The 16,302-nt window shown below is 38.4% G+C and overlaps 1 protein-coding gene across 1 annotated transcript in view; it reads left to right on the top strand.

Moving 5' to 3' along the window:
* Positions 1–16,302, top strand: part of LOC126251375 (MAP kinase-activating death domain protein) — a 595,744-nt gene that overhangs the window by 95,245 nt on the left and 484,197 nt on the right. The window contains exon 6 of the mRNA XM_049951759.1: positions 11,487–11,628. Coding sequence (XP_049807716.1) covers positions 11,487–11,628 — 142 coding nt within the window. The remainder of the gene's footprint in view (positions 1–11,486; positions 11,629–16,302) is intronic.

Genomic DNA, 16,302 nt, shown 5'->3' with positions numbered 1-16,302 from the left:
TGCCAGCTCTACCTTCTTCCCAGAGTAGCCCCAATTGATATTAATAGCTCCCCATCTCATTACCATTTGTTTGCCAAGTCGTATCTTAGGAGTCCCTGGTTTGTCAGTTAGAGGTGGGACTCCGTCACCTCCAAAGGTCCGAGACATTTTGCTCTGATTATTGCCAGCATCATATTTAAAGTACCAGGGAAGCAGGTTGCTAGCCTTACTTGCCCTGAGTCCCATTGAGTTTTACCCCTAACGGTTGAGGGACTAACCGGTGGATTTGGTAGTCTTTGCTGTATGAGCACAAAGGTGACCACGACTCAGAATATGTCCGAGATGCCCAGCCTTATTCCAAAGTAACTGGTATCCCGACTGTCGGGACCACTTACTTGGCCACTCATACGTTGCCCGTGGTTCATGAACTAGGACATGACTACAGGAACCCATACCATGAACCATGACGGAAAAGTCCAAAATAATTCGTTGCTCCCAGAAGTCTTGCTAAAGGGTTCATAAAGTTTAATTTGTTATCTTATTTGTAGCCTATTTACATAATTAAATCCTAATACAAATATTTCTGGTGGAAAAACAGAATTTCTGAGTTTTATCTTTGTTAGCATCTGTAGTAGAAAGTTCTGCTCAGATGCCAACAACATGACAACCTGTTATCAATGATCAGTCTCCTGCTTGTGTCTTCTGAGTTGTATTCGACAATAGGGTACTTGTCTTTGTTGAAATTACATTAGTAGCTGTTCCAGTTTTAATTGATGTTTATCATTAATTGTGGTCAGTTTTACCTGGAATGTGTCTGATGTAGAATGTGAACACTTAGCTAACATGAATGAATCATAGTGAACTGAGTTTGTGGATGGTGTACGTGTCTATGAATCATCTTCTAGTGAGCATTCTATTGAGGATTCATTCACAGATGAGGCAATGAAGATGATAGTGATGTGTGCAGTTAAACATCCCAAGACCCACCAGTACTTGTATTCAATAAGAAGGAAGGGTAGAAATAAGATTTCAAAAATTGTAAACATTAATAGAAAGTTTACACTGCCACATTGTGGCAATCTATTATGGGTAGGAAAAAAATTTCAGCTGTTGCTGAAATATCTTCACTTCTCAGACAAAACATTGCAACTGAATGACTGTATTTATGAAATTACACCAGGTGTTGACTGTTTCAATAGCAGTATGATACATAATTACATTTCATACAAGAATCTCTTCATTGACAAACTAAAAACTCTATATAAACTTTGTTAATCCAATAACTGAATATCTCTGAATCTAAGATTTCTCTGAATGCAGGATGATCCCTTTTGTTTAACAAGCAATTACAGAAAAACACATATACACGTACTAGGTTTATTTTGAAAACTTACAAATGCTTATCTTATTTAAGTAACTGAAGGAGACAGTGAAAGTACCAATACACAGAAAATAAAATCATATAAAGGTCTTCTAGTCAGGTACAGATGCATCTTATTCCTCCTCACTGGAATGGTCCACAGAATATGCAATGTCAGTGTCACTGCCATGGTTATCTTGCATTTCTTCCCAAAGCAGATCATCTTCATTCGCATCTAATGCATTTGTTGCACAGAACTTCCTGAAACAAGTTCACAATTCATGCACTGGATATGGGTGTCCAAGCAGTCGGGATCCATTATGCAATTAGAGATACTGAACCTTCATCAACTTCCTGGTAACCAACAGCTGCTTCAGATGGTCTTTCAATGGCTTCTTCACCACTCCGTCTAACATTTTTAGTTGCGAAGTCACACATCCTGGAATGACGACAAGATCTTTGTTTAATTTCAAGATTTTTGCCTTCACTGCTAGTGTCAGATACACCTTCAAAGCGTCCAGGGTCAGAATTCCATGATTCTTTACAGGAGCACCTGGTCTTGTGCTCCAGACTGTGTGGAGCCAAACTATAACAATCTATCCTTTTCAGTTGCAACAAAATATGGCACCAGGTGGCACTTTCCCTTTGGCATAATTTTACGATTGAGGGTGATACAGGGTCACATCTTTGTTCCTTTGTGATGTCTCATTGCCCCTTCCTCTTCAACCTTGGTATTGGATTGCATACCAAAGTGAACAGGATTCTTGTCAGTGTTTCCAATTTGCCATAAGAGGTAAGCATGTTCTTTTCTCAATCTCCTAATGCATCACTGATATCGACCAACTTTTCTAGATGCGATGCTGGAAGATGCAGAGAAAGGGATGTTCAACGTCACAGCACACGTCCATTGTGTCGCATGATGCTTGTGCACCACCTAGAGCTGGCTTTAAGTTGGAAACAACGTTCCTGTACCAATTCACATGCTTTATTTTGTATGATGTCATGGGAAACTGTGATTCCTTCTTTAAGTTTCTTGTGCACAAATGCCACTACTTGCATTCAAGTATTTTTGAAACATCTACCATGTGGGCCACAGAAAGCTTTCCTAATTGGCTTTGCATTTTTCAGATATCCTTTGTCCTTTCACCATCTCCAAGCATTAGCTTCTGTGACTTCATACTTCCTCAAAGCCACGCAATTGTTTGTTGCTTTTGCATGCCAACAACCACAATTTTCAAATTTCTAACATAGTAATGCATGCATCATGTTGAAAAATTTGATGTTGAACTACGGTGTTCCATTAAATATTTAACTACACATTTTAAAAGGGGGATCTCTCAAGTCAAACAGCAACAGATAAAAGAAAAAAATGTTGTGACAAACACTTCCTGCTATTGAACAACAATGCTCAAAGCACACCATACATTCACGGTTAAAGCAGTAGGTATGCCAGAGAGTAGAATTAAAGATTACTGAAAGCTTGAGGTTGTATTTGGTAAAGAAAAGAAAAATTCCGCATGATGTGTTGTGAATGCCCCGACTTCTGGGCATGAAAGTTTGGGGAAAAACCTCGTCTTGAATTCGGAGGTATACAGTATATTGAACTCAAAATAAAAATCAACTGTGGCAAGTCAGGGGAAAAAGCAGAGATGGGTGATGCATCTGGATTTTGTTTTATATCTGAGCGAAACCTACTCGAGCAAAGCATATGAGCATTTTCTATTACTTTGTAGCTGTGACAAAACTGTTTCTAAGTTATGGATTGTGATGTAACAATAGAAGACATAATCCAAAACTGTCAGTTACGTGGAAACTGAAGAAACGTAAGGTGGTATTTGAAAGAAACAGCTCTGTAGTTTTTTGCAACTGAATTGGCAAAATAGAAGTCACTATTTCAAACATGTAAGTTGGTGAAATGTCAAGCTTTGCAGTCAGAGTCTAATAAAATCAGAGATTACAGTAATGGAAAGTCACACATTGATCACTCTGTTCAAGTACTTTCCCATTGTTTAACTCTTTGAAAAACAATTATGAGAGCCAAAAAAGATCGTTCTAAAATTACAGTAATTGGAATGTTTTGTGGTTTATTTTCCCATTGGGGGTGATAGGAGTGGACATTGAAACAGTCCAGTAGTCGATATGCAACTCTTGTAATTTACTGAATTTTCCAGTTCTCTTACGTTATCTGTTGGTCACTGTACAGTATCAGTGCTGCAAGGGTCCTGTTATGCAGTACCCTTGATCTATGAACCAGCTTCTCCTCCATGGACTTCGATCCACAGCCTCGATGATGCTGAAAAATACTTTTTTTATTGTCTAGTCAAATAACACACACAAGGAAATTCAACTTCATATTTCCTAGAACATACAATCCTAACTTCTTCTTATTGATAGACTACAGAGGTGTAAAATCCCGGCTAGATGTTTGAATGAGCATGTCTCAGAAGAGACTCTGATCAATTTTATAGTAAAATCTGAACATCAGTTGTCTTTCAGCGATCATTTCTTTGATGTGATGGAGGTCACGTGCACTACTTGCCTTTCACTTGTGGCCCCGCAGAGGATACAACTCCACTGAGCAGGTAGAAGCGCCAGTCCAAAGCCGTCATCACTGATAACGAAGGAGTGGTACAGTTCTGATCTCCACAAATTATCAGAAACCTGCAAAAAGTGGGTTGCTGCCTACTTACTAATTACCTTAACCCACGAACATCTTTCATCAGCCATTTGCAGTTGAGGACATGGCACGTCTCATTCTAAAAACGACATGTTACACCTCAAAATGAGTTCACACAATGCACGTCTGTTTTACATTTCAGTAACTGGTAATTGTATGAAGTCTCTATCTGTTAGAGAAAAACTTGTTCAGGCATGGATAGGGAATAAGATGCTAGAAACCTTGAATAAGTTTAGGATACAAGGTAGCTTTCATTATGTAGAGCTCTTACCTGCTATTGAGAAGAAAGCATAAAATGTAAAATGTAATTTATTCATCACATTACACACAGTTTTCAAACATTTTGATTTGTGTGTATGTATTCAATCTTCTCTGTGTCCATCTCCTCCTCCCCCTTCTCTGTGTCCATCTCCTCGTCCCCCTCTCTCTGTCCATTTCCTCCTCACCCATCTCTCCCTATCCATCTCACCCTTTTTCTCTTTCTCTTTCCATCTCCTCCTTTCCCCTTTCTCTGGCCATCTCTTCCCTTTCTCAGTCCATCTCTTCCCTTTATCTATCCATTTCCTCCTCCTCTTCTATCTGTCCACCTCTCCCTCCTGTCCTTTCTCTGTCCAGTTCTTCTTCCTCCTCTTCTCTGTCTTTCTCCTCCTCTTTCATTTCTGTATCCATCCCTCCTGCACCTCCCTCTGTCCATTTCTCCTTTCCTCTTTTTCTGTCCATCTCCTCCTTCACCTTATCTGTGTCCATCTCCTCCTAGACCCTATCAATGTCCATCTCCTCCTTCCCACTCACTGTCTCTCCATGTTTATCACTATCACCCCAATAGGAGATGGCTGAATTCTTACCCAAACCATATTTTTTTTCCATGTACTAAGTGGCATATTGAGATAGATTCAGGGGTTTAGAGGGACTTTTTACCTATGGCTTTGCTCTGTGTGTGCACAAGTCACATGTATTTAAAATATGTTTAACCTATCTCACATATATTTGTGCACATCCAAGATGTGGAAAGGGTCCTTCCAGTTGCAGACCTTTGGTACAGAGCCGAGTCGAGGGTCTGAATCAAGGCTCAGACAGTTCTGCAATCGTGGAGGCTGCAGATTCTTCGACTTACGCCATAGGGTGGTGGGGTTTCGGGTTCCGTTAAATAGGTCAGGTGTCCACTACACAGTACACACAGGAGGCTGCTACGGGGATATCAGGGACTGTGTGGCATGGACTGGGCAGTTTTTTTAGGTTAGACAGTCTTGGGAAAGATCAAAAAGGGCTCCAATCTCAAAGGGTACAGGACAAAGAAACGATGAGATTCGACCAAGCAACAGTTGGTATTGCAGTTGTAAATTGTCGTAGCTGTATTGAAAAAGTACCAGAGCTTCAAGTGGTGATAGAAATCACTGAAGCTGAAATCGTTGTAGGAACAGAAAGCTGGCTAAAGCTGGAGATAATTTCTGCCGAAATTTTTACAGAGGCACAAACTGTGTTAAGAAAGGATAGATTAAATAAAGTAGGTGGTGGTGTGTTTGTGTCTGTTGGTAGTAGTTTATTTTGTAATGAAGTTCAAGTAGAAAGTTCCTGCAAATTACTATGGGTAGATGTTATACTCAACAATCATACCAAAATAATAATTGGCTCCTTCTACTGACCCCCGACTGAGATGATATAATAGCTGAATGCTTCAAAGAAAACTTGAATCTCATTACAAATAAGTACCCCATTCATACAGTTATAATTGTTGGAGACTTCAATCTACCCTCGATTTGTTGGCGAAAATACATGTTCAAAGCCAGTGGTAGACAGAAAACATCTTTTGAAATTGTACTAAATGCTTTCTCTGAGAATTACTTTGAACAATTAGTTCATGAGCCCACACAAATTGTAATTGGTTGTGAAAACACACTTTACCTCTTAGCTACAAATAATCCTGATCTAATAGAGAGCGTCATGACGGATACAGGGATTAGTGAACACAAGGTCATTGTAGCAAGGCTTAAAACCATATCAACCAAAACCACTAAAAATAAACACAAACTCATCTATTTAAAACAGCAGATAAAAATTTGCTTGATGTCTTTCTAAGAGATAGTCTCTATTCCTTCCAAGCTAATTATGTAAGTGTAGACCAGATATGGCTCAAATTCATAGATACAATATTGACAGCAATTGATAGATTCATACCACACAAGTTAATAAGAGATGGGAATGATCCACCATGGTACATAAAACATGTCAGAACACTGTCGCAGAAGCAATGAAAGAAGCATGCCAAATTCAGAAGAAAGCAAAATCCCCAAGACTGGCTAAGTTTGAAGGAAGTTTGAAATTTAGTGCTGATGTCAATGCGAGATGCTTTCAATAGTTTCCACAATGAAACATTGTCTCAAAATATGGTAATAAACCCAAAGAGATTCTGGTCATATGTAAAGTACATCAGTGGCAAAAAACTGTCAATACCATCACTGCGCGATAGCGATAGAAATGTTACCGATGATGGTGCCACAAATTCGCAGTTACTAAATACAGTTTTCCATAATTCCTTCACGAAAGAAGATGAAGTAAATATTCCAGAATTCTAAACCAGAACAGGCTGTTAGTGTGTTGCGAAACAACTGAAATCACTTAAAAAAGGCAAGTCTTCCGGTCCAGATGGTATACAAATCAGGTTCCTCTCAGAGTATGCAGACACAATAGCACCTTTCTTAGCAATCATCTACAACCGGTCACTTGACGAAAGGTCTGTTCCTAAAGACTGGAAAGTAGCACAGGACACACCAATATTCAAGAAAGGAAATAGGAGTAACCCATTGAATTAAAGACCCCAATCACTGACCTCAATTTGCAGTAGGATTTTGAAGCATATACTGTACTCGAACATTATGAATCACCTTGAAGAAAATGACTTATTGATACATAACCAACACAGATTCAGAAAATATCACTCTTGTGCTACACGGCTAGTTCTTTATTCCTGTGAAGTAATTAGTGCTGTGGACAAGGGATCTCAGAGCGATTCCATATTCCTAGATTTCCAGAAGGCTTTTGATACCATTCCTCACAAGTGACTATTAATCAAGTGACTATTAATCAAATTGCGGGTATCGTCTCAGTTGTGTGACTGGATTCATGATTTCCTCTCAGAGAGGTCACAGTTCGTAGTGGTAGACGGTAAATCATCGAGTAGAACAGAAGTGATATCTGGCATTCCACAAGGTAGTGCCATATGCCCCCTGCTGTTCCTGATTTACATAAATGATCTAGGTGATCATCTGAGCAGCCCCCTTAGGTTGTTTTCAGATGATGCTGTAATTTACCGTCTAGTAAAATCATCAGATGATCAATTCCAATTACAAAATGATCTAGATAGAATTTTTGTATGGTGCAAAAAGTGGCAACTGGCACTAAACAAAGAAAAGTGCGAGGTCATCCACATGGGTACTAAAACAAATCCGATAAATTTTGGGTATACGATAAATCGCACAAATCTAAGGGCTCTCAGTTCATCTAAATACCTAGGAATTACAATTACAGGCAACTTAAATGGGAAAGACCACATAGATAATATAGTGGTGAAGGCGAAACAAAGACTGTGATTTGTTGGCAGAACACTTAGGAGATGGGACAAACCCACTACAGAGACAGCCTACATTACACTTGTACGTCTTGTGCTGGTATATTTCTGTGCAATATGGGATCCTTACAGGTACGATTGACAGAAGACATCGAAAAAGTGCAAATAAGGGCAGCTCATTTCATGTTATCGCGCAATAGGGATGAGAGTGTCACTAATATGTTACGCAAGTTGCAGTGGCAGTCACTGAAACAAAGGTGGTTTTCTTTGTGGTGAGATCTATTTACAAAATTTCAATCACCAACTTTCTCTTCCAAATGTGTAAACATTTTGTTGACACCCACCTACGTAGGGAGAAATGATCATCATAATAAAATAAGAGAAATCAGAGCTCGAACGGAAAGATTTAGGTGTTCCTTTTTCCCAAGCGCCATTCGAGAGTTGAATGGTAGAAAAATAGTATGAAAATGGTTCGCTGAACCCTCTGCCAGGCACTTAAGTGTGAATTGCAGAGTAACCATGTAGATGTAGATGTAGATGTACATAATTCATAATGGCATTCAGTAGTAGTAAAACATTATTTCTTTGTATTGTCTGGAGATGAAGCTGATTGCTAGAATATATTAAAAACAGAGATTCCATGACTTATCAAACGGGAAAGCGCTGGTAGATAGGCACAATAAAAAACACACAAACACACACACAAAATTTCGAGCTTTCGCAACCCCCGGTTGCTTCGTCAGGAAAGAGGGAAGGAGAGGGAAAGATGAAAGGATGTGGGTTTTAAGGGAGAGGGTAAGGAGTCATTCCAATCCCGGGAGCGGAAAGACTTACCTTAGGGGGAAAAAAGGACAGGTATACACTTGCACACACACACCTATCCATCCACACATATACAGACACAAGACCGAGCGAGGTGGCGCAGTGGTTAGCACACTGGACTCGCATTCGGGAGGACGACGGTTCAATCCTGTCTCCAGCCATCCTGATTTAGGTTTTCCGTGATTTCCCTAAATCATTTCAGGCAAATGCCGGGATGGTTCCTTTGAAAGGGCACGGCCGATTTCCTTCCCAATCCTTCCCTAACCCGAGCTTGCGCTCCATCTCTAATGACCTCATTGTCGACGGGACGTTAAACACTAACAACCACCACAACCACAGACACAAGCAGACATGTCTGCTTGTGTCTGTATATGTGTGGATGGATAGGTGTGTGTGCGAGTGTATACCTGTCCTTTTTTCCCCCTAAGGTAAGTCTTTCCGCTCCCAGGATTGGAATGACTCCTTACCCTCTCCCTTAAAACCCACATCCTTTCATCTTTCCCTCTCCTTCCCTCTTTCCTGACGAAGCAACTGGGGGTTGCGAAAGCTCGAAATTTTGTGTGTGTGTTTGTGTGTTTTTTATTGTGCCTATCTACCAGCGCTTTCCCGTTTTGTAAGTCATGGAATCTCTGTTTTTAATATATTTTTCCCACGTGGAATGTTTCTTTCTATTTTATTTATATCATTGATTGCTAGAATAGTTACAGATGTTCTGTACTTACCAACAGCATTACACTTACCTTTCACTTTACTCTTTTTGACCATCTCATACTTTTACTTTTAAGTAAAAATTGAAACCTCTACATAATTTGAATTGTCACATGGAAAATACATATCATATTGTGAAATAATAAAAATCTCATACCCTTTTCCAGCACAGGAAGACCATGCATTGTCACTAACAGTGTTGCTGATTTTCACAGAGTGGAATTGAAAAATAAAGATAAAATAAAAACATTTGTATGCAGTGCTGAAACATGGTGGAGAAACTGATTATAATTTACATTTACATCTACACTCTGCAAACCACAATGAAGTGCATGGCAGAGGGTACATCCCATTGTACCAGTTATTAGGGTTTCTTCCTGTTCCAGTCATGTGTGGAGAGCGTAGGAAGAATGATTGTTTGAATGCCTCTGTGTAATTATTCTAAACTTATCCCCATGACCGCTATGTGAACAATAGATAGCGGGTTGTAGTATATTCCGTGAGTAACCATTTAAAGCCGGTTTTTGAAACTTTGTTAATAGACTTTCTCAGGATACTTTACATCTATCTTCAAGAGTCTTCCAGTTCAGTTTCTTCAGTATCTCTATGACACTCTCCAATGGAAGAAAGAAACCTGTGACCATTCGTGCTGCACTTCCCTGTAAACGTTCAATATCCACTGTTAGTCCTATCTGGTACAGATCCCAAACACTTGATAGTATTATAGAACTGCTCATATGAGTGATTTGTAAGCAATCTCCTTTGTAGATTGGTTGCTCTTCCCCAATATCCTACCAATAAACCAAAGGCTGCCACCTGCTTTACCCATGACTGAACATATGTGATCATTCCATTTCATATTCCTACAAAATGCTACCCCCAGGATAATATGTTTTTTGTTTTGTTTAGTGAAGTGCACAATTGCGCATTTCTGAGCATTTAAAATTGCCAATCTTTGCACCACTCTGAAATCCAGTCAAAATCTGACAATGTTTATGCAGCTTCTTTCAGGTAGTACTTCATTATAGATAACTGCATCATCTGCAAAAAGCCTCATTTTACTATTAATATTGTCTGCAAGATCATTAATACACAAGATGAACAGCAGTGGTCCCAACACACTTCCCTGGGTCACACCTGAAGTTACTTCTACATCTCATGATGACTCTCCATCCAAGATAACATGCTGCGTCCTCCCTACCAATAATTCCCCAATCCAGTCACAAATTTCTCTTGATATCCCATATGATCATACTTTTGAAAATAAGCATAGGTGTGTTGCTGAGTCAAATGCTTTTTGGAAATCAAGAAATACAGCACCTACCTGATTGTCTTGATCCAAAGCTTTCAGTATGTCTTGTGAGAAAAGTGCGAGTTGGGTTTCACGTGATCAATGTTTTTGAAATCCATGCTGGTTGGCATTGAGGAGTTCATTCTGTTCAAGATAGCTCATTATATTTTAGTTTCTGTGTGATAATTTTACATGTGGTATTGGTTGTATTGTAGTGTATTGTATCATCCGTATAGTTCGTTCATCAAACATGAAACTAGTGCATTTGGCTTCAGATGGGGTGAATTTATTTACTGTTGACAGTATGTCTCCATTTTCTTTATTGATAAAATTAAATAAATATATCTAGTGACAAGATTTCAAGTACTGTCTTTGATATGTGAACAATATTATGAAAAGGATAGACTGCTAATCACCATAAAGATGACACTTTAAGTTTCAGACAGGCACAATGAAAACACTATTACATAGAAGCTTTTGTCCAAAATCTGTACGTAACAGTCTTTTTGTTGTGCCTGCAACTCACGCTGTCATCTCTACAGTGAGTAGCAATTTGTCCTTTTCATAACATTGTTGATATTCCAAGCTGGGTTTTCTACTGTTTGTAGTTAAACTAGCTTACCTGATTTTCTGTTTCTTACTATAGGCTTATACCTATTGAGTTAATTTGTGGATGAGATTTACTTACTTAGGACTTCAGAGGTTTATGTTGCCCATCACTCTGTATTAATTTCTCATTTATTATTTGAGCCATAATGATTCAAGACACTGCAGTTGTTTTCATAAATATTGCTGAAGCAATGCTCAACCAGCCACATTTTCTGAATAAATGGTTTATTTCACTGTGGAAAGAATGTGGCTGATTGCAGTTTTTTCTTCAGTAATATTTAATTAGTATTATTTGTACATTTGTGAACTGTTTGCACCCATTCAGTATCTAAACTGCAAGTGGATCATGGTAAATTTTTAGCTTTCATTTTTTAGCCTGATGTTCAGCTTTCAAACAACCACCATGATTCTTTCTTTGCCTGCTCTGTGTTGTAGCACATCATTTTATTCACTACCGTTGTTATGATTTTGGTAGGGATTCGGTGTGGAGTGTGCTGACTGGTAGGGCCTATGATGGTACACCATCTATTGTTTTACATGATGTACGTGAAATTGAAACATGGATCCTGCGGTTACTGAGTGCACCAGTTCCAGTGCCTGGGAAGACAAGAGTGGAGGTAAGCATGTACTATATTTATTTCAGATTAAATAAATAAATAAAACTAAAGAAATACATGAGGGAAAGCTGTCTTAAAACCAGAAGTGGTGCAATATGTAGTAGAAATATAAGATAAAATGGAAATGTCGTGTGGCTAGGGCCTCCCGTCGGGTAGACCGTTCGCCTGGTGCAGGTCTTTCGATTTGACACCACTTCGGCGACCTGCGCGTCGATGGGGATGAAATGATGATGATTAGGACAACACAACACCCAGTCCCTGAGCGGAGAAAATTTCCGACCCAGCCGGGAATCGAACCCGGGCCCTTAGGATTGACAGTCTGTCACGCTGACCACTCAGCTACCGGGGCGGACTATAAGATGAAAATTGGAAAGAGAAATAGAAATAAGTTTACTGACTAAAGAATCATACAATAAGGCATATGTTATTTCCCTGATTGATAAAGAGCTTATGGGCTTTAATATTCATATGTAAAGCATAAAAGTCATGGTTTGACATTATATTCAAATTGCATCCAATTTCTAATGTTCCCTTGCAAACAGGTGATATCATATTCAAATACTTTTTTCACTTAGTACTCCATTCATTATTTCAAGTGGTAAATGGACTTAGAGTTCCCAGTTATGTTATTTCTTTACTGTGCAAAAACTGTGTATAGAAGCAATACCATGCAGCTTAATAGGAAATGACAGAGAAGAATGAACTTGATGGATTTCTTGACCTGTATTTCCTGTTGTACATTAATTTAAGTGGGTATTTGCTTGATTTTCTTTGGCCTTAACTGTAAAGAAACTTATGTCTTGTGAAATGTGGGAGAATATGTCTGTCAGCTGACTTTCAGCTGTTGTACTGATGAAAAAATCAATGAAAAGAAATAGTACTACAGCTATTGAAAATATGTAAAAATCAGTAATACTGAGTCAGATCTTTTAATTTTCACACTGCTTCTGCTCCAGGATTTGTTGTGATATTAGCTGCAATACTTAACACTGAAGTTGTTTTTGTGAACAGAAATTACACAAACATACAGTAAAAGTGCTGAAAAATGTAACAAAAAATAACTTCTATTTTTTTTATGTTGTGAGTTGAAGAAATTACTTTGTGTATGGAAACAGTATCACAACATATCAACAGAACTACAAAACCATTCTGGAAACACCAGAAAAATATCAATATACTTTGATTCCTTGTTTTTAAAAATTCTGGCAAAATGAAGACTTGGGTAATCTTTATGGAAAGTCTCTTTGGAAAGGCACGCATTGTAAACTTAAGGTCTGTAGGGAACACACTGAAAATTTCAGCTGATGGGTTCTTTCCTCTGCCTGGGCAGACAGTGCCATTGTTAATAAGATAAATATGCACACTTTTTCCAAGCTCAAATTCAGCCAATCACTTATTATGTTCAAGAAATCTCATCATGATGGAGAGAATTCAGGGATGTGGGATGAGTCAGACTATGCATCAAGATAGAAGCAGCTACTGCAGGCCACATCTGAAAAGTATGCTAACAATAAGTTACAACTAGTGCTAATCTGTTCACACTAATAATTATGAGAATCACTTCTGTATTACTTTATGTAAGTATGGTAGGAAAAAAGCAACTGCATTGTTGGTAAAGGGGGCTGTTAAGATCGTACTACTCCTCTTAAACAATTTAGCTCCTGTTTTTTATCTTACACTTCAAACAGAGCATATGTGAAAATTTATACAGAACACTGTCAGGGTTTATATTATGAAAATGCCAAATCTGCATAATACACATACTAGTTCCAGTGGGATTTACGTCCTAGAGCCCAAATCTGACTGCATTTTAAAAAGGTATATACGTGTGTTCAACAACTATTCCTGAAGTGCTGATTTCAGCCAAACTTTGTACACCCCAAAGGGGTTGGGAGTAGAGATGAAAAAGAAGCATAACACGATGGTGTGCAAATAAACAGACGGTATTCATCCAATATTTGAGAATAAGAGCACTTAGTTATTTGGAACAAACTGTAAATGTAATTTCAAACTTTATGAAACTTTTTCTTGCTTACAGCACCCATAAAATGATGAAAGGAAAAAAGTTTACTGATTGCTACATTTTCGCTGTTTGTGCACTAAAACTGCTGCATCAGCCTTGATCTTATAATTTATTACTTCTTTACCAATAAATCTATTCACAACAAATTTTGCACACGGTATCGCCATATACCGGTAAATGTATGAGCAAAATTGAGGACTATTTGTGCAAAACTCACTTCATGCAAAGAAATAAAATTTTACAGGAGACACATTTAGTTAAGAATCAAGTTAAGAGGGAAAATTTTTTTACATTTAGCAACTTTTGTACAGTTCTGAATATGTTTTAAGATAGTCTTTGCATATACACAAAGTTTTTATTGTTTATCAATTGCTGGGAGTAGAAAAACAGTCTTCTTTTTTAAAACTTGCTTTATGGTCAGACTAGATTAGTGATACTTGAATATTGAATGCCTGTTTTTTACATTAAATTTTTAAGATAATATTTCTTTCTTCTCTTCTACACAACTTCAGGGATCCCTTCATCCTCATAAATACTCCGTGAAATGTCATGATCTTGATACTCTTCACCACTTGCAGAGAGTATATCACTGTAGAAACTTGCTACATCCTATCGAATAGTAAAGAAATGTATGACCTTCATTACATCCTTATTTTTTCTGCACTCACATGAGTTATCTCAGGAATAATAAGAGCACGTTTCATGGGTCTGAATGGAGGACTGTTCTTCTTGGAACATCACAAAGTGTTTCTGATACATATAAATACGTCATTTTAACATCACCTTGATCCTTACCATTCTCTGTGGGTTACTGCTTGTACATACATCATTTTGTGCATAAAAGACTTCTCCAATAGAGGGCTTTTGCAGAGATCGACAATTTTTACAGTGTCTTCAGAGTAAATATTCAGGAATACCTCTAATGGCTTCAGCAAGCTAAGTTGTGTAAAGTGAATTTGTGTTGGATGATGATGATGATGATGATGATTATGAGAGAAGGGACAGGGTGACACCCTGTGCCAGTCAGCACTTAGCCTACTCCACACAAGTAGCAGCAAGGGGGCTGCCAAGCTTAACGTTCTCATCCGACGGATGGATCACCATCAACAGTGTCACATGCCTTCACTTCATGACACATAGAATAGAGGTTTGGTACTTAAACAAGGATATTTGCACAAAGTCTGGTGATCAGGAACTTCATGCCACCACTTCTCCTCCCCTTGCTGGCCAAATACAGGCAGTGAAAATTTTTTCCACCACAGAATTCCAACAGGCTTACCCCCAGGTCAAGTGCCACTGCACGAGCGAGCATTAGTGACATTAGCCACAGAGGCAGTTGAGAAGCATTTTAATTTATCAGTTCTTTTGCACAAATACTTTTCACAACACATTTTGCAGACACTATACATATATACCACTGAATGCATCTGCTTATCACTGCATATGGTTCAGGAGATATGACATCAAGAGCACTGAGATGTGTGAAAAACTAGATTTTCTTAAAACGGAGTGCAAATTACCTGGACTGTACTCATTCAGTGTTTGACAATGAGAGCAGTTAGTGACTTCCAAAAATTTTGATCGTAATTTCAAACCTTTTATAAACTTTTTGTTTCTTACAGGCCTAACATCAAATATTTAACACATTTACCCATTTGTAAAGTAATCAGAAGTCTGGAACTGTTTTATACAGGACAGTTCAGTTCTTTAAAGAATTGGGTGATTACTGGCTGCTTACAATCTGAAAAGAAGCACTCTGGGGTTAAGAATCACCTACATCCTGCAGGGATGGGAAGGAAGAAAGGGGATGACATGGAAGCACAACTCAGGAACTCCTAGAGCAATTCAACCAAATTTGCTGAGCACATGACTTCTTATTTGCATAATAATACTGCTGGAGTAAGATTCTCCTTTATCACTAGGAATGGGATTGTGAACGAGAAGGCGTGATATAAAAATGTTTGAAATTTTCCTGTTGGTATTTATTTTGTGTAGTTAGTTGATATGGACCGCTTTCAAAAGTATGAAGTGCAATTTGTCTCTTGTTTGTGATATTCACTGTATCAACCAAGTACAAGAATAAGCACCACAGCAAGCCAATAATTTTGTCAGCATGCTTTGTGACATAAGATCAAGCCATGTGGCTGAATAACACAGGTAAATTTAACGCCCTTTCTTGGTTGTGTGGTGTAAAGGAACAGAGAATCAGACATATGTGTGCAATGTATGTGACATACGCATATGTTCAACCTCTCCTCATAATCCCCTAGACCGATTTCATTCAAACTTTGTACACATGTTACTATCTGGAAAGAAACACTATGGGGCTAGAACCCATCATCATCCTAAAGATGGGGTTGATGGATAGAGAGAGAGGGAGGAGGAAGTGGGTAAAGAAAGGGGGAGAAAACATGGGCAGAGAGAGGAGGGAGAAGGAGATGGACTACCCTGGGTTTCTCAGTATTGTCAGAAGTATGGGAGCAGCTGATAAGGTATTCTTGTACTTTGTTTTTGATTATCCTGGAATTCTCAGTTCTCTGTCTGTTGTCTATCAGCATCCTGTTACAGACTTTTGCACCCAAATATAGAACTCCCTTGAACTGGGCTATTTATTTTTTACAGGTATCAAACTACTATTTTCACATAGTAGT

Source organism: Schistocerca nitens, chromosome 4 (genome assembly GCF_023898315.1).
Source record: "Schistocerca nitens isolate TAMUIC-IGC-003100 chromosome 4, iqSchNite1.1, whole genome shotgun sequence".
Lineage (NCBI taxonomy): Eukaryota > Metazoa > Arthropoda > Insecta > Orthoptera > Acrididae > Schistocerca > Schistocerca nitens.
Note: the sequence above shows the minus strand (reverse complement) of the source record. Positions and strands in the feature narration are given on the sequence as shown.